This window comes from Anolis sagrei, chromosome 5, assembly GCF_037176765.1.
Source record: "Anolis sagrei isolate rAnoSag1 chromosome 5, rAnoSag1.mat, whole genome shotgun sequence".
Lineage (NCBI taxonomy): Eukaryota > Metazoa > Chordata > Lepidosauria > Squamata > Dactyloidae > Anolis > Anolis sagrei.
In genome coordinates this window covers 148,208,040-148,228,011 of record NC_090025.1, presented here as the reverse complement: position 1 = coordinate 148,228,011, position 19,972 = coordinate 148,208,040, and the positions used below count along the sequence as shown (strand labels likewise).

The window sequence follows — 19,972 nt, the reverse complement described above, 5'->3', positions numbered from 1 at the left end:
GCAGTATAATGGAAAACAACATTAGTGGCTGGCATCATGAACTGGAGCAATTCACACTGACAACATTTCATTGTAGTTGTCACTTCTCATTGGCTTTTGTATCAGCAGATGTGCAATATGGTGACAAATTATTTACTATTAGTTGCAGAATATCTCAACCTCATTTTGGATCAATTTTGTAACTAAAATTCTTCAACAAGATGTCTCAACACTCTTGGCTATGTAAATTAAGCCTTACAGACTTTATCTATAGCACTTTGACCAGTTTAGAAACTGTGTATCCATATTCTTGCTTGACATAATTATGATATGGAAAGAGGGATATGGGATATTTTTGTACAGTACTACATGCAACAACTGGAAGCAGGATGTTGTGCTAGCACTTTAATGTTGCAGGTACTAAGCAAGCCAGCATACTCTCAAATTTGTCATCAGAAATACTCTCCACTGAATTGAACAGGATTTACTTCCTGGAAGGTATAATTAGGATTGCTTTTTTGTGATTATTCTCTGCTCCAAATGTAACCAAGGATTGCTATTTTATATGCTTTCAAATCAATGCCACTGGTTACCCTATCCTAGTCTTTTCTAGACCAGAAGAGGAGGTTTGCCATTGCCTTCTTCTAAGGCTGAAACGGTGTGATTTGCCAATTACAGCGGGCTGCGTGGCATGCTCTTATTGTCCGGAAGGGGGTGGCAGGCCCAAGGGAAGCATGCTTTCCTTGTCTCCATAAGATGGTATAAATTACTGTGAGTGGCTGCTCCCTCCTCAGTTTCCTTCGATCTCTTCTCTTCCACTCTCCCACCCACACTCAGTTCTGTTTGCTGTTGTGTTATGTTTTTGTTATCACAACTGGGGGTGGTTGCATGGGTCCTGGATCAGGCCTCTCCCTCTTGGGAGTCAGACCATTCTTAGTGCATTGGAGATGTGGCAGGATGAAGCCCAGAGAGGCATCGGATGAGCACCTGGGCTGCCCCCCACCTGGTTCTGTTAGACTAATCACCGGACTGTCTGATTCTAAGATCCAGGACCCACATGAGGCTGCCTACTCTATTTATTGCTGTTACCAATAAATCAGTTGTGGCCTTGTTATCCAGAAAACATTTTTGATGGGTTGTTTTAAATATTTTCGGGCTATATGGCCATGTTCCAGAAGCATTCTCTCTTGACATTTTGCCTGCATCTATGGCAGGCACCCTCAGAGGTTGTGAGGTCTGTTGGAAACTAGAAAAATTGAGGATATATATCTGTGGAATGTCCAGGGTGGGAGAAAGAACTCTTGTCTGTTGGAGCTAGGCATGAGTGTTTCAATTGATCACCTTGATTAGCATTTAATGGCCTAGCAGTTTTCAAGGTCTGGCTTCTTACTGCCTTGGGAAATCCTTTGTTTGTGAGGTGGTTAGTTGGCCCTTATTGTTTCTTGTCTGGAATTCTCCTGTTTTTGACTCTTGTTCTTTATTTACTGTTATGATTTTAGAGTTTTTTTTAATACTGGTAGGCAGATTTTGTTTATTTTCATGGTTTCTTTCTTTCTGTTGAAATTGTCCACATGGTTGTGGATTTCAATGGCTCTTCTGTGTAGTCTGACATGGTAGTTGTTAGAGTAGATCAGCATTTATGTGTTCTCAAATAATATGCTGTGTCCAGGTTGGTTCATCAAGTGTAGACTTGTACACAGCTTCATGGTATACAGTAGACCCCTGCAGAGGTGAAAGGATCCCTCTTGTCCTTTGCTGAACATAGCATTTGTTGGATTTTCTTAGTGGGTCTGTAGATAGTTTGTAGGTTGTGTTTCTTCATCAGCTTCAGTCAGTGGTCCCCTTGATGTATAGTATGGTTGTTCCTTAAAACTCTTGCAGAACATAACAAATACTTACACAGCACTTCTTATCTTCAAAGTGATTATTCAAAACAATTTCCCAGGGACGTGGGAGAAAACAAGAAGCTGGTTTTTAAAGTTGCTTGGACCATGAGATAGAGAGGAATACTTCTCATTAAAAATCCATCTTTTGATTTCATTTGACCCTTTTAAGGAAAAGGCTGCAATGTAGTTAGGAATGAAGAGGGCAATAGCTCATCAGAGGCTTTTTTCCCCCTTCTGAGGCTACATTGCTCATTAAAAATATGTGATTATGTATAACAATGGAATTCTTTGTAAAAAAAAAAGTATGATAAGGACTTAAAGAGGAGGTTGACTAAGGTCACTTTAGGTGACTGAGTAAATGGCCATAACTGTCATAAATGGAAACTGAAATGCCTCTTCCCTCAGGGTCACCATGGAATAATTTCAAGGATTCATTTCACAGCATTAATTGCTGGTTTGCTTACAATTCCCATAGTCAAAAGTTAAAACAGGGTAGGGGTGGTGGAGAGATTTTCTCTCTCCATAATAATATGTATTATTATAACTGAACAGCTTTCCAGTGAATTTGGCTTGCTAGAACAAATGTTATATTCTGCAATTAAAAAAAAGTGAAGTCTATTATAAAATGTCTTAGCAGTAATTGAACATAATTACATTTGCTGTACAATTTTGGATAGAATCCAGTTGCTTAGGGTTTTAAGTTGGTTTTAATTATGCTTTTGTTTTAATTAGTGGGCCAGGTTATGGTACCATGCTGATGAGCTCTAACAAGACAAACACATGTCCATCAATTCACATCTGGCCTTACAATCTCTACTTGGGTTTTGTTTTGGTTCATTTTATTCCACAGCTCTCTGAAATTTTATATTTTACAAACACAGTAAAAGCTTGGATTCCTGTCTACTTTTATATGTCATAGAGCAGTGACCATTTAGCATAGAATTGTACAATTAGTGGAGTCTATTCCCTCAAATAAAACCCTGAACGCTGGGGGAACATATATTTATAACTCAGAAAAAAAAATACTTTTTGAACAACTCCCACGATACTAACCTGGGTCAGAAATGACCAGTTCCTTTCTTGGCATGGCCAAAGGAATGTACTTTGATAAACTCTTTGCTAATAAGCCAAATTTAACCTTAGAGCAGTTGGAGTAATTACCAAATTAAATTTCGATGAATGGCTAAGAAGATATTTACCTGTAATTGATAACCCAACTAGTAGTTGAAACTCGATAGGAAAGGCCCCAAGAAATGTTATTTGGCACTTTTGAATTGTTTTCCAATGCCCTGTTAAGTTTATCTCTGCTACTTCCTGATGTTGATAAGTGACATGAGTGACTTTTTGGATGTGTTTCATCCCCATCAGTAAGGAAGTAAAGCAATGCCATGAATTATGATTATGTCCCATTATTCTTATTTTCCTGCAAAGCACTTGACACTTTCTAGTGCTGAAACTGATGTTGATTCATGTTAATTTTAACTGACAGCTCCATAGATTACTTTCAGCAACCTCATGAGCACTTGCACTTGTAAGGGTTGTGCTCTTAGAATGATAATTAACTAAAAAGGCTAATTGGAATATGGCAACAGAAGTTAACTGATTATTTCAAGGGCTCATCATGTGCTATTTGAAAATAAGTTTATGGAAAGGTGGAGTTGTTTTGTTGCTGTTTGGAATAACGAAGTTACGGGCCGTGTTCATTCCTGCTCGTTATTTTCATGTTTGAATGGACTGTTGTTAGTTTGCTGTTTGTTTATATTTATGTATAATGTATTTGCATCATCCTAATAATGAAATAAATGAGAAACAAAGAAACAAATATTGTCGAATGCTTTCATGGCTGGAATCACTGAGTTGTTGTAGGTTTCTTCAGGCTATATGGCCATGGTCTAGAGGCATTCGCTCCTGTCGTTTCGCCTGCATCTATGGCAAGGATCCTCTGAGGTAGTGAGGTCTGTTGGAACTAGGCAAAAGGGTTTATATATCTGTGGAATGACCAGGGTGAGACAAAGGACTCTTCTCTGCTGGAGCGAGGTGTGAATGTTTCAACTGACCACCTTGATTAGCATACAATGACCTGACTGTGCCTGGGGCAAACTTTTGTTGAGAGGTAATTAGATTTCCCTGCCTGCTTCCTCTCTGTTGTGCTGTTGCAATTTTAGAGTTTTTTTTTAATACTGGTAGCCAGATTTTGTTCATTTTCATGGTTTCTTCCTTTCTGTTGAAATTGTCCACATGATTGTGGATTTCAATGGCTTCTCTGTGTAGTCTGACATGGTGGTTGTGAGAGCGGTCCAGCACTTCTGTGTTCTCAAATAAAATGCTGTGTCCAGGTTGGTTCATCAGGTGCTCTGCTATGGCTGATTTCTCTGGTTGAAGTAGTCTGCAGTGCCTTTCATGTTCCTTGATTTGTGTTTGGGTGCTGCGTTTGGTGGTTCCTATGTAGACTTGTCCACAGTTGCATGGTACACAGTAAACTCCTGCAGAAGTGAGAGGATCCTTCTTGTCCTTTGCTGAATGTAGCATTTGTTGGATTTTCTTGGTGGGTCTGTAGATAGTTTGTATGTTGTGTTTCCTCATCAGCTTCCCTCTGCGGTCAGTAGTTCCCTTGATGTATGGCAAGAACACTTTTCTTCTGGGTGGATCTTTGTCTTGACTCTCGTTGCTTGTTCTTGGTCTTGCAGCTCTTCTGATGTCTGAGGTGGAGTATCCATTGGCCTGTAGAGCCCAGTTGAGGCGGTTCAGTTCATCTTGAAGGAGGTGGGATTCGCAGATTCTTTTTGCACGGTCTGCCAAGGCTTTAATGGTGCTTCATTTTTGACTTGGGTGATGGTTGGAGTTTTTATGTAGATATCTATCTCTGTGTGTGGGTTTTCTGTAAACGGTGTGACCCAATTGTTGATCTGGTTTGCGGATGACCATGTCTCACAACCACCATGTCAGACTACACAGAGAAGCCATTGAAATCCACAAGCATGTGGACAATTTCAACAGAAAGGAAGAAACCATGAAAATGAACAACATCTGGCTACCAGTATTAAAAAACTCTAAAATTGCAACAGCACAACAACAGAGAGGAAGCAGGCAGGGACATCTAATTACCTCTCAACAAAAGTTTGCCCCAGGCACAGTCAGGCCATTGTATGCTAATCAAGGTGGTCAGTTGAAACATTCACACCTAGCTCCAGCAGAGAAGAGTCCTTTGTCTCACCCTGGTCATTCCACAGATATATAAACCCTTTTGCCTAGTTCCAACATACCTCAATACCTCTGAGGATGCTTGCTACAGATGCAGGCGAAACGTCAGAATGCCTCTAGACCATGGCCATATAGCCCGAAAAAAACTACAACAACCCAAAGAAACAAATAGGTACCTTCTCATTCTATAACAAACAGGAATGAAAGAAAAGTTGAACTAGCTCACTTCAAAAGGATCAGCAGAACTGTAAACAACATCAAACTAGAGACATATGGTAAGGTGTTTTTTGTTTACTAAATATCTGTATACTTTACAAAGCATGTTGCTAATCCAGGTACAGTATTTTTCTGATCTGAAATAGAACTGCTGCTATGCTTCCAAAATAGAGTGCTGCTATGCTTCCAAAATTATTCTCAAAGTAGAAATGCATCAGCTGCCCTTTGAACAGAAGACTGTGCACATGACTATGTTATGAAAGGATCTAGCTTCTGAGGAATCTACAGGTAGCCTGCTAATTTTGAGAAATACAGTATGGATACCATAATGAATTAGAAAGAGCAGTGAAGAATACAGTTCCACTGAATGCAATGCCCTGCATTCTTTTCAAATTTATACATAATCTCCAATGCAAACTCTCATGTTTCTGTTATTTTTGAACAAAATTTCAGCTTTAAAACAGGGTTATGCCATTTAAACACTAGTCTAGCATCCAGTATAACCTATATTTTAAGTTCCAATTTCAGTGGATCTAAAATATAATTGGAAAGATGTAAAAGGAAGAAGAGGAGGGTAGGAAAGGGAAGGGAAAGAGACTTCTATCATGGTATGATCCCAATACTTTGTGCTCCTAAAATATTGCTTATTTTTGCATATGCAGATTAACAAGTTTGCCACCCTAAGTATAACTGTAGGGAAAGATCATCTAGTACAGGCATGGGCAATTTTTTTCCACATTGGGACCACATTGTGGGCTGGGCCAAGAGGGAGGGAGGGCACATCCTGGGTGGGGCCAGGAGGGGAGGGTGGAGGGCAGAATAGTTGTACAGTGGTGGTTGGCATGGGGAAGGGAGAGAAAGAGAACGGCTGCCCGGGATTCCCAGGAGAGTGCCTGGGAGGGCCCTTCTCATGGTAGGAGTGACCTGTGGTTGCAGGGGCAGAGGAAAGAGCTCAATGTGCCAGATCCCACACACAGGTCATATAGGCATGGGAAAATAACATATTGCTTGTGTTGGAATCTTTTTGGTTGTTGTTAAGATCCTTGAGAAAGAAAAAGCTCATAACTCCACCCACACACACACACACACACACATATCAGATCTCTGGAAGTAAACTCGTTATTTTCTTTTACTGCTCAACTAACTATCTTCTGGATTATGGCCATGACATTTAAAACCAGATTACTGCAATTAGGCATCTGCAATGATCAGCTTTGCATATTAGGTAGTGCCTATCTGTTCTATCTGTCCACTTCACACATCTCTATCTCTCTAGAATGTGAAGGAGTCCTCCAGGAGAGGCTAGCATTTCCTACATGTGTGTTGCTGCATAGTTGAAATAAGAAAAAGAGTTTTTTAATGCTTGCCATCAATACAATGAGAACAGATTAGAGCACCTGTATATTTCCTCTCTCCTTGTGTATTATTAGAAAGTAGGATTTGAACAGAGATTAATTTGAATATCTGCTACCATTGGTGAACTTTATCGTAAGAGTCTGACTAAATGGAATTTCCCCAATATTAATGATAAATGAGCTTTTGGGCATATGAACTGATGAAAGGTTCCGGGAACTCAAAAAATCCAGACACAACACATTATTTGATTTGTATGAAAATATAATTTATACTACACAAGGATATGGATTAGTTGCAGAAGAGTATATGCATGAAACAAGGGGACCTAAAAGAAGTAGCAGCTCAAAGTGATTCCAGTAGAATATTTTGAAAATGTTTACTTTACTTTTTTTTGTTCAAAATGAAGATTATTTTATGGTTGAACAAATGGGGCTAATATATACATTTTCCTTACCTCTTCTTTTTCAGCACTTTGCAAATCCCTCCACTCCTCAGTCACGTGACCAAAATCCACAGTGTTCATGGCCACCTTATACTCTCCAATTATGTCATGTTTGGAGAAACGATCAAAGTCATATACTGCCATCACTAATGTTTTTCCTCCCAGTTCAGCATATGGCACCTATGCAAAAATAAATAAATAAAATTAAATTAAAAAAAAGATGAGAAGGAAATGAGTAATTATTTTGTGAAGTGCAGGCAGTAAATATGGCCTCACTGCAAGGCAAATCCATTTCTCTGTTTTATAAGCTGTGCTTCTAGTTAAACTGCACTCAAGAAGAAAATATGAAGCACATTTTTCTGAAGAATCACCTGACTGACTTTTTTGTAAGACCAAAATGAAGCATTTTACAGAGAAATATGGTAGGTTACCCATCACTCTACAACGTCTGCCTTGTGCCCTTAGCATCTACTATGAAACTAAAGACCAATTATTGGCCCCATAGATACATGAGCTTTCAATACTCTGGTATGTTTCTCTCAATAAATCATGCTGTCACTTTCCTCAATACAGGACCTACAGACTGATGGAAAACCACAGAACCAGCTTTTTGTGTCTGACAAAGAGTAATTAGGGGGCAGATACCTTTTTTTTTAAACTGCACAGTCCTATACATTTCTATCCTGTCAGCCCCAGTGAGTTCAGTAGAGCTTACTCCCAGACAGGTCCAGGGAAATACAGTATAGAAATGTATTCTTCATTCAGTCATTTTTAAAATCAGGAGTCTACATTTTATCTCACAAATCCTATCTCTTTAATTTGGGGTAAATTATGCAGTTAATGTACAATTTGAAAAATCTGGCTGGAAAAAACCATTATCTGAATTTGTTTGGAGCTGCTTTTAACAGTTTCTTATACTTCTGCATAAATTAGAATAAAGGTAAAACAGACCAGATGAACACCAACTTGCTCCATTTGTCTTTTTAAAGCACTAGCCCCCTTGTCATATAGTTGTGTTTTTAAGGTTTCAATACAGACAATTTCCATTAAGGTGGCATGCAGATGATACTTCCCACTGTAAAATCACTATAGCATAATGCATTTTCAATTATATTATGATCTTTATTCTTAGTTATTCTTAGCCCAGACCACTGAAGCATAAACAAAAGAAAAGAGTAGATTTTCATAAATTGTGCATGTGCTAATACCCACCAGTTTATATGCATACAAGCACATTTAGAAAAAATGACTGTCATTTTAAAATAAAGCCCGCTTAGTTAAGAAAACAGTCTGCCATTTAAGTGCTAATAGTTGATGGGCAGAATTCCTTCTTATGATTCATCTCGACTAAACTTGGCAGCCCTTCAAAGAGATCCATAATGATAACATAGTTGCTCTTCACCATAAACATGTGGAAATGGTATCTCAGCTTGTACAAGGAATGTAAAGAATACTTGAACATTATATTTATTTTGCATATGCATATATGTATATATGTGTGTGTATGTGTATATATATATAATTGATTGAAAATGCATAATTGAAAAGTCCTTATCAAAATGACTACAATAATCTGATTGGGGCAGCTCAGTGAGTGTTTTAGCTGTACCATTATCTGCCCTTATGCTGAGTGGCTTAGTAGGATATTAATGAAGCCAGCATGTGAGTTCTGCACAAAGCATATAATTACCAACCAAGGCACAGAAGTCTTGCAGTTAAGTTTTCACTTTGATGACCTATGGTGGCAGCTTAGAAATCACAGACTGCCAACAAAAAGATCTTCAATGTCCAGGGGCATCACAGAAGTATCTAAAGGTTTTCTCCTGAGTGATCATTTTATTCCGAATAGCACTTTACTTTCTGATGCTAATGGCTTGAAAAGATTCACGTTCTCATGGTATTCCAAGTGAAGTTATAAACCCAGGGGTGAAATTCCTTTTAATATTTCAAATTTTAATATGTATGATCTCATAAGCAGTAATTAAAAGCAATTCCATCTTCTGAGAAACTGCCATCTCATAGACCATTGAAATTATTCTTTTACGAAGATGAGGGCAAAAGGAATTATTTTTTGTCTTCAATGGCTCAAAGAGAAATATATGTGGCAAAATGGACCACGTGAATATTGCAGTCACGACCAATACAGAAGACTAAAAAGGCATGACACTGATGGTGTACCCCATTATAAGCACAGTAAAATTTTTCATTATTGTTAGCCAGAAAAGGACTATTGGACACGTTTCATGGTGTGCCTTCCCTGAACTAATTAGCATGACAAGTTAAGTGACAGATATTAATAGATCCTTCCGGATAATAAAATATGAATGTTCAAAATATGTGGTCATGATCCAAAGCTCTGCAGAAATGTCAACAAGTACATAGGTCACTGAACATATTCTATTAACTGGATTGGTTAACACAGTTGTACAGTTCCTTTCTGAAATAAAAGAAAAAGGTTTCCGTCTACTTCCAACAAGTTACAGTAGATGCACAAACAACAATAACAACACTGGGTCAAGCTGACCATCTTCACAGTCTCTATTCAAGCAGGATTAGTGTAATATATATATCATTATTTGGGTGGTAGGATTCATTATGTGGCAATGACTGTATGTCTTGAATTATTATTCAACATCACTATCTTTCTTAGGCACTAGAAATGCTAGCTGTATCTTCACTTTTCTTTCTGCACAATGCATCTGAACTTTAACATTAGCTGTCCTGCTGCATTTTAAATAAAGGGAAAACTCAGTAAAGAGCTTCTTTTCCTTCCCCTGCTTCTGTAAAAATAAAAGATTATTTTTATGAACAGCTTCAAGAGAAAACAGCTTATGTCTACAGTAGCGGCAGGGCCTCTAGGGATATCTTTCTTGTTGAGTGATTACATAGCCTGAATCTCTTATTGTTCCTGCTTTCAAACTGGAGCTGTCATTATAAGACTAAGTATACACATATAAAGGCCTGTAGCAACTGAAGTGCAGTGAACATTTCAGACCCAAGCCCTTCAAAGCATATTTGGCTGGACTGTCATTATGTTGCTGGATATTGGGCAACATTCTAAAACACAATATCAGCATATTCTCATACATATCCCTATTTATTTTTCTCATTCCCACTTGATATATGCTTTATGACAAGAGATGAAAATGTGTACCCCTCCAGACGTTATTTGACTGTAAGCTCCAGCAGTCCTAGATAGCAAGCCAATCATGAAGGATTTTGGGAGCTAGAGTCCAAAAACATCTGGAGGATCACACATTCTCCCATCCTGCCTTAAGACCACAGCAAAAGAGCCAAGGAAGAGGGAGGAGAAAAGTGCTTATACAACCTCTACTGTATACATCATCTTCTGTTATGCTTCCTTATTCCTAATAACAGAATATGCTAATGTTTAAGAGTAATTTTCATTTTATTAATAATCTTCCTTTTTTCCTAGAACTGTCCAGCGAAGGAGTAAATGTGGACTCATGTCAAGTGTGTGCCATTCCCAGATTTGCTAAACTCCCTTAGCATAGATAGCTTGACATGAAATCCAAATAATCCATGCATTTTATGATAACCTTCAACTGCTTTGTTCATAAAGAATGTACTACAGCAATGGTTCTGTGATTCCGACTGAATTATTCTGCTACTAATAATCTTTTGTCCTTACTACATTTTTCATTGCAGGGCAACCTCTGCAATGAAACATCCATTGTATTGCCGGTCACTAGTTAACGAGGAAACATGAAATTCTGTGACTAAGCATGAGATTAACCTTTTGTATATATAGAAAATGAAGAAAGATTGCTATATAATTATTAAAATATTACCTTGAATGTAAATTGCTCATTGAAAACAGGGTTAAGGGTCTTCCTGTGAACCTTTGTTTCATATTTCTTCTTCTTATCAGGTAGGAGAAAAACTTTCACATAGGGATCAGATGTGCCACCCATATCTAAAGCAGGTAGCTCAGCAGCCTGAATAATTCCTACCAGAAGCTGAAAGAGGAAAGACAAGAGGGGAAAAAAATCAGGTGATGTTAACATCACTTTAAAAGAAGCTGAAATACATTTCTTTGCATCTAAGTGCATACATAAAGTTGACATGTACACAAAAATGCAGTTCCATGTGTGCACATGCTCTCTCTCTCTCTCACACACACACTTTTAAACTTCAATTTATAAAAGATAGGAAAAACTCTATGATGTGAATAACTGGGGAAAAATCCGATGCATCGCTAGGGGGAAAAACACAATTACAGCAAACGCAGACTTCAAGAAGCTGTCTTTAAGCAGACAAGAGACATTTAAAGAGATGCTGATTAGACCATATATTGATTTTAATATTTTCCTAGACAATATCATAGTCAAAAAGCTTCATAATAGATTTTGCAACATTTTAATAGCGTATTCGCAATTTAACCCATAGTGTTAAATTACCATGGATACATGATTACTTAAAATATATATTCATGTTATATTGGTAGGGAGAATTATTTGTTGAATTGATTAATTATTTATGTTAATTATAAACAGAGCTAGGCAGATATCTTTATTTATTTCATAGAAAATTTCTTCCCACATTATATTTCCACTCATAAACCCAAAGGGGCCAGTGGGAATACAGGGCCTTTTTGAATTGCGATTTCAGTCATGGTATCAGTTCTCCTGCAGCCATCTCCATGTCACTACTACAAGGACAAATAGCCTACAACTTTCACAGATTACAAAAAAAAACTTGCTAATTATGGAGTTCTGGATAATCATAGTTCTTGGGCAAAGGAATCAGTACCATATGTAATTTCATGCAGCTTTCTCTTTCTCTTTCACACAGTCAGTCAAGAGCCATCAACTAGACAAAATAGTATGGTTTATAAAACACAATAACATAACCAATTTACAACCAATAACTCCAGACATAAATAACCAATATGTAAACATATATTTAAACAATTTTTTTGTCGTGTCAGGAGCGACCTGAGAAACTGCAAGTCGCTTCTAGTGTGAGAGAATTGGCTGTCTTCAAGGACATTGCCCAGATGATTTGATGTTTTATCACCCTTGTGGGAGGCTTCTCTCATGTCCCTGCATGAGGGGCTGGAACTGATAGAGGGAGCTCATCCGCCTCTCCCCGGATTTGAACCTGCGACCTGTCGGTCTTCAGTCCTGCCGGCACAGGGGTTTAACCCACTGTGCCACCGGGGGCTCCATTTAAACAAATAATGTAACAGTAAAAGGCAGAAATTTTCAGGACAAAAGCAACTGGTATTCTGGTCTTATTCACAAATCCAAATGGTAGTGTCATATTGACAGTCCAGCCAATTAAAAAGGAATGGGTTGAGCATCATATGATAGACTACTAAAGGACTCAGCACACTGAAAATGTGGAGGAAAGAAAGTGGTTCAAACACTATGGGTTCCTACTTCCATTACCAGTATGTAATCATATCCCTTGGGTATGCCTTATTCATTCATATATGTTTTACATTTTAGGGATGTCTGTCTGTCTGTCTATCTATCTATCATCTATCTATCTATCTATCTATCTATCTATCATCTATTTTAGTACTGCACCTAAAAGGCCTACATCTCTGTTTCATAATACTTTTCAGATTCTAGAACTGTGATTCTCAATCTGTGATCCCCCAGGTGTTTTGGCCTACAACTCCCAGAAATCCCAGCCAGTTTACCAGCTGTTTCTAGGAGTTGAAGGCCCAAACATCTGGGGACCCACAGGTTGAGAACCACTGTTCTAGAACAACCAGGTTTGCTTGTATTGGATACTGGTCACTGAACATACATACACTCACTTAGGAAAACAGGAAAGAAAAATAAATTGATACAGCAATATATTTTTGTATGTAAAAAGATTGATCACACATTAAATAATGAAGAAAAAGGAAATGTAGTTATGAGATAATTAGTTATCTTGGGTTCCTTCTTACATGTCAGAGTAATACTAATTTCTCCTTCATTCTGGTAAACAACAAAATCTGTGCATTGAACTTCTATACAGATTAATGAGTCCTTGAGGAAAAACCAATTTACAAAAATTAAATAGAAAATCCATAGCATAAGCATCAAGTGAAAGTAGATTTCTTAGCCATCTATTTACTGTCTGTATGGATTTTTCTCATGCAGTAGAATAACAGATTACTATGTTGATAAATGGGAATGAAAACTAATTTTATAGGTAAGTGTTACCTTGGGAGCTATTTTAATTATGGGATTTTGTAGACTTAATTTAAATGAACAAGTAATCGGGAATTTGTGTCTCCTAATCATTTTAGATTTTTCCATCTTATCACCAGATGTGTCTTGTCTGGGGGAACCTAAGACTGGGGAGGGCTGGCAAGGCCAGTAGAATGGCTACTCACCTCTACCTGGTTGATATTTCCAAACCTGGGAAAGGTCACAAACTCCCTTCTTACCTACTGAACTGGGACTGGGTAGCAAATACAACCCCTTTCCACTGAAATTTGGGGATCGTATTTCATCCTTTTCTTTAGTTGCTCCATTATTATCATAGTAAATTAAAGACTTAAAAACTCTACATGCACCAGATCTGTCTGTTCTTGGAAGCTAAGCCCTGATTAGTACTTGGATGGAAGAGTGCCAATGAACACCAGATGATGCAGACTATATTTTAGAGGAAGGAAAAACCATATTTGAATATTCCTTGCCTATGAAATCAGTGGAGTTAGCATTCATCAACAGGCAATTACACACACACACAAGTACATACATGTTCATGAATATTATAAGCAATATTTTGCAGTAATAAAAAAATAATAATTACAGAGCAATCCTATAATTCAATGTCCCTACCCTGCTGGGGGAAAAAAAAACATGAAAAGCTCTCCCATGTGTCAGGTAACTGGTCTATCTTACTATTCTTGGTAGCATCTGCCCTAGTCTGTCACTGTTTGTATGCAACTTCCACAATTTGAGGTATGTTGGACTCCCATATATGTTGTACTGCATATCCCATCATCCCGTAAGGGAGGACACAAAAAAAAAAGGAGTGTGGCAGCAATTTCAAGATTAACTTGTTTTTATTTTTGGGATGACGTTATGTGGATATAAACCCACTTCTCTGCAGTGTAGAGTGATATTAAAGCCTCGCGTCTTGGACAGAGAAACTGCTCTAAGGGAGTGTTTTAGCCATCTTGTTTCCATTACCAACTCTGAAATTCAGTAAGTCAATTCGAATTCCTGGTCATGGCTCTATGTATTACCATGGATGTTTTAAAAAAACAATTCAAAAGGGTAATACAATATATGAGTAATGCCACCATGAGAATATATGAATCCAAAGGAAATGCTATCTAGCAAATGATTTAAACATGGAATATTGTCAACAATTTATGATAATAATAAGGGTTGAAAAAAAGTCTGCCAGGGTAGAATGACAATGCTTTTAATAAAATTACGGACAATTTTTACCCTACTGAGTAATCTTCTGAGGAAGTTTCAATTTGTTTCTCACAAAAGATGTGCTACTTTTGTCTCCTCCGCCCCTCAACATTCTCTGCTCTTTGAAGATGTAAAAGTTTCCCACTGATTTGAACAGATTCTCATGATGTAGAGTGGCCCACTCAAGACTACAGATTACTTTCAAACATGTATTTGCTTTGGGAACTGGGGAGGAAAAAAGGCTTTTTATCTCTAGTTTTGAGGAATCTTTTATACTTTATCTGAAAGTAGGATAGAAGAGGGAGTTGAAAGACTTGTTGAAAATGAAGTTCAATCCTATTGTTGAGGCAGAAAGATTGAGAACACATTTTGATGTGTGGGTAGCACCTGTGAGAGCTAACCAGGGTGCTTTTCTGGTGTTAAAAGGTACACTGTAATTCTAACTGAAAAATGTGCTGGATGCAAACTTCTGTCTGTTGCTGGTTGATCTCAAAAGTCTCATGACCAAGCAATCTGCCCGCAACACCATGACCTTACTGAAAATAAATTAAATAAATTATATAGAATAATGAGGGCCACTGTTGTTGTTTTTTTTTAAAAAAATCAAATGTTAACACTGACTTTTGCCAGTTACTAACAACAAATGAATTTGTAATATTACAGTAAAGGGAGTGTGAAGCTTGCCACCTTTCTGCTCTCAAAAAGCATTTTCCTCTCCACTCTTTACCCAATTTTATAAATAAAACACCAAGAAGGAGTGGGTGTGAAAGTAATATTTCAAGTTATGGTGGAAAGTCTATTATTTGTGTTTCTAGCAGATTATACACACACGGTACTGAGACAAAAAAGAAAGATTAAAAGTTTGTCCCTTTATGGGACACTAAAGAATCAAAAAGGTTTTTTTTCTAAGATTAGAATACTTAAAAAATTAGCACAAAACTTTAATATGTGAATAGAAATTAATTGTCCATAACATTTCTGCAATACTATATTAAAAACTGAAATTATGACTACTTTAATTACCAATTTGAATGGTTAATACACAAGCTGAAGAGGTAGTGACTATCCAACGCATAGATAAATCTGTTTTCATGCATACAGCAATGCCTGATCACACTTGTTTCAGACCTGATTGTTTTGAAAGTCGTAATCCAAAGAATACTGGATTTTCCCTAATTTCTCCTCTTCCTTGGCTTCTTCCTTCTCTTCTCCATCTGTTAACCCAGTTTCAGCATCATCATCCTTAAGGGCCTGGAAAGAACAAGGGCAAGAACAAAAGTCATGAATATGATTACCTCCCAAGCAAGGCTCTAAACAGCAGGCAGTCGTGCTCAACCCTATAGTGAAGCCATAAAATGCAAGCATGATGGCACAAAATCATATATGTTGTTGACATATATCGTTAGAATACTCTGGTTGCACTAGAGAAAGATCATAATCAGCAAGCAGCAAGGAAGCAATGAAATAAGGAAAAGGCATCTCTTGCGGGATATGGCAAGCAACATTTTTTCATAGCCTGAAACACAAAATGTCAACTTGATATTTATTTATTTACTTAAAAATCTGATTGAATCAAATTGCCTTGTCCAGGGACAAATGTGGGTAAACATGCTATTAAATAGGCAAGGTTGCAGAGTCATTCAATTGAAAACAGTTGTGCATGCTGTGAATTACATTTCAACTAAAGCAAAGTGTTTCTGCTGAAAATACTGCTATTTGAAATTATGTTGTTGTATGCAACTTCTTCATAAGATGAGATGCCAAACATTTTCAATGCTTTTGTTTTTGTTTGTAATGAATATGGAAGCAAAGGTATCACTACGCCAATAGCTGATGAACGTTTACAGTAAAGTAGACCTCTTTTATTCTCTTTTTATTTTTACTTGTTTTCATTTTAAAGCCAGGCTGAACCAAATTGATTTAAAGAGACATTGATTTTAGTACAATTATGGATGAATAGCACACACAAATTGGAGTGTGTGATAAAACAGCATTTTTTTTCGAAAAAGAAAGGCATAGGCAGCCATTACCAACATAGATTTTATAAAAGAGAAAACACTGAAAGCATTGATTTGAATTGCATTAGAAAGCTCAAGTTTGCATCACGTATAATTTTAAATTCTAAACATTGGCAGAGCAGTCATATGCATGACTACTCAATAAGCCTCACTACAAAGTATGTGTGTTTAGTGTTATAGCCTAGAAATCTAATGCAAGACTACAATCCCACATAAAAGTACCTGGAATTAAATATCATTGAAAATGTGTCTGAGCAGACAAACGTGGGGTTGTGTTTCAATTGTACTCATTAAAGTAGTGGAACATGCTAACAACAGTTCATTTATTCCACTGGTTTTAAGGAAATTGGTCATACTCATTACTACTTTAGTTTGAATGAGGCCAAAATAAGTTTCATTATGTATGATCTCATTTGGAAGCAAAGGTATCACTATGTTATTAGCCAATGCATGTTTACAGTAATTGTGGTTTTAATGTATTGTGTTTGCATCTAATGGCTGCCAGTTGTAAGCCATCCTGAGTCCCTCCTCAGAGGTGAGAAGGACGAGATATAATTGCTCAAAATAATAATAATAGTCCTAGACACTTGGGAAGTGTCTGATATGTGATCTGATACAACAGCCAGCATAGTGATCTTGTTTGCTGTATACTAGTCTTGTTATGTTTCAAATAATAATAATAATAATAATAATAATAATAATAATAATAATAATATTTGGGGGGAGAGGGTAGAAAGGGTGGTGGTGGTAGTAGTAGAAATTGACTGATAAATTCCCAGATAATTTGACAATATTAAACATAGTTACTTGTCTTCTTTAGTAATATGATTTGCAGTATATGTGGACAAAGAATTAATGCCAGCCATATCCCTACAACTATAGTTTAAAAACAACATCTCTTCATAAATTTGTCTTGTTTCCTATTAGAAGAGGAACTTCAAACTTCCCAAATTTATATATGTCCCAAATTGGAACTGATAGCAGTCTGGGCAACACGGATATAAGTTATCCAGTTCTTATAAAAATAAATGAAACTCTAGCTCAGTTTCCCTTCCCAGATGATAAGATTAATGCCACACATTATGCAGCCCACAGTTGCTTGATAAATTATATTAACAAAAGATGGATTATTTTATGTTGGTTGCTTTAAAAACTTCATTGTACAAAATGGTTTATTGTCTAATAGCCTCTCTTGCACAGCCTATACATTATGAAAAGTGGAAGAAAGTGCAGTTCATGTCTTTAAAGCTTCAAAGTAAAAAAACCCCAAACAATCCCCAAAAGTTATATAAATGAACAGAAAAAATCTAGAAGTGCATCATGAATCAAAAATTTGTGATGGGAGCAAGTGATTAATGACTTCATCACACAACTGATTGTCAGCGTCATATGAGCTTCTGCCCCACAGATGATGTAGGCTCACTTCTAGTGGGGCTCTGTCAAGTGTCTACAACGCTGTGTTGGGAACATGGGAATCCATGTTCCATTTGAAACCATGGGGCTAGCATGGGGAGAAGCTGAATGGCTATGCTTCCCCACATGTGATGGGATAGCGTTGCTGGCAGCAAGGAGAGGCACAGGGTTTGCCCCACTGTCCTGCCAATTCATCATGGAGGCTGGCGAATTAATGTGGGGAACCTCATCAATGTGATAACCAGTGACCTAAAGATAACTTTTCCAAGTTCTACCTTAGATGCAAATAGTATCGTTTTTACAACCTGTACTGGTGACCCATGGAATGTATTAATCTCATTATACATTTCTTTACTGTATTTTATAAATATTATGCTCTGGGATTACTATGGAAATTTTAACTGGAGATCTATGAAAGTCAAGATAAATGCAAAAATAAATTTCTATCGTGAAGATATTTACTCAGAATAGTCTGTTTGGTGTCTGTTTGGTGTAACTGTTTCAACATTGGACTATGACTATGGAGAACAGGGTTCAAACCCCTTCTCAGTCATTCAGCCTCATTAGACACATTGAGCAAGCCATGTTCTTTCAGCTTTCAACTTCATTGGAACCAATGGGTAATCCCCTCTGATCAAATCAAGAAAACTCTGTGATGGGTTTGCCTAAGGTTGCCATAAGTTGAAAAGCACTTGAAGACACACAACAATAAAGCAACATTTTATTAGTGATTTCAAGTTTCAGGTACAGACTACCAATTGCTGAGAAAGAAGGACAGGTGTTAGCTACATGTCAATGGTGGGGTAAATTCACTCTGGGTTTTAGTCTGATCTTTAATAGATTTTTCAAGGCCTAGCAACCTGGATGCACTATTAAATCTCAAGGTAAGGCCCAAGGCACATTCATACTCCCATTGAAATTAAAGCTTGATTGCCACTTTGGAAGACCCTTTCTTTCACATGCTACTTATGTGGTTCTCAAAAGCAATAAACTTGGAACCAAAAGTAGAACTTGGAAAAGTTATCTTTAAGTCACTAATCATGCTAACTGGGGATTCAGAGAGTTGAAGTGGTCTTCGCTACCATAATGGAAGAAAGGGAGCATAAAAATAAAATAATAAATACCTGAATAAATAAGTCTCCCACAGCAACCTTTCCATGCTCTGGAAAATAGGATGCTTGGGTGAATGTGGTTTCATTCAGTGAAATGTTCTTTTGTTTTGTGCACTTGTACTATCTTTTCTTTCAGTTTCTGAAAGTCTGCAACAAATAACTCACTCAGTTGTGACCATGAATTGAAGAGATTTCAATCAATTGTCACATTACACTTTCAGTAGAATTTACTGAAGAATTACTCTCCTCTTTTGAAACAACACATCTTTCCGTATATCCCCGTCCTCAAAAGTATTTTCAAGCATTTTTCACAATGTAGACTTTTAGGAGAGAATCTTCAGAAATTGAGTGGAAACCCACAGCAATGTCAAGACCTAAAATGTTTGGGTTTAAATCAGTTAAGATTCCTTTCCAAGAATACAATTATAGTGCTATATTCCTATTAATTGCCATGGCAACATCTTATTGCACTCTGGATTTTGCAGTTTGGGGAAGAATATTTAGTATTCTCAGCCAGAAATCTCTAGTTTCTTATCAAACTACATCTTCCAAGATTTCACTAGAGACAGTCATGGTAGGTAAAGTGGATTTTGTTATTCTGCGCGATTTCTGACTTTATGGCGATCCTAAGATGAAGCTATCATTGAGTTTTCTTGGTAGAATTTATTCAAGTGTCCTCTTTTGAGGACACTTGCATTTCCATGGCAGAGCAGGGATTTGAATTCTGGTGTCCATAATACAAGCCACTGGCTGTCTTGAGTAAAACATAGTGCGATAATTGTGTAGTATGAAGGGGTCCCTGGTTTACTTAAGTCAACAATCAGATTTCCAGTTAAGGTGTTTAGCCAAGTAAATAATAACAGAAAGTTTACTGCTACTAAAAACCAGTCAGTGGTGTGAATATGTCATAAATAGAGAAAGGACAGAGCTTGGAAACATTACTTTGTTGAGT

The 19,972-nt window shown here is 37.2% G+C and overlaps 1 protein-coding gene across 6 annotated transcripts in view; it reads right to left on the bottom strand.

Annotated features, from left to right (window-relative positions):
- The window catches only part of SYT1 (synaptotagmin 1), a 399,960-nt gene that overhangs the window by 69,410 nt on the left and 310,578 nt on the right, over positions 1–19,972 (bottom strand). For 5 of the 6 annotated variants that reach the window (XM_067469111.1, XM_067469113.1, XM_060777405.2 and 2 more), the window contains 3 exons: positions 15,606–15,728; positions 10,893–11,060; positions 7,093–7,260 (listed from right to left, as the gene is read on the bottom strand). In XM_067469111.1, the coding sequence (XP_067325212.1) occupies positions 7,093–7,260; positions 10,893–11,060; positions 15,606–15,728 (459 nt within the window). The remainder of the gene's footprint in view (positions 1–7,092; positions 7,261–10,892; positions 11,061–15,605; positions 15,729–19,972) is intronic. The other variant, XM_060777410.2, reaches the window with a different exon arrangement.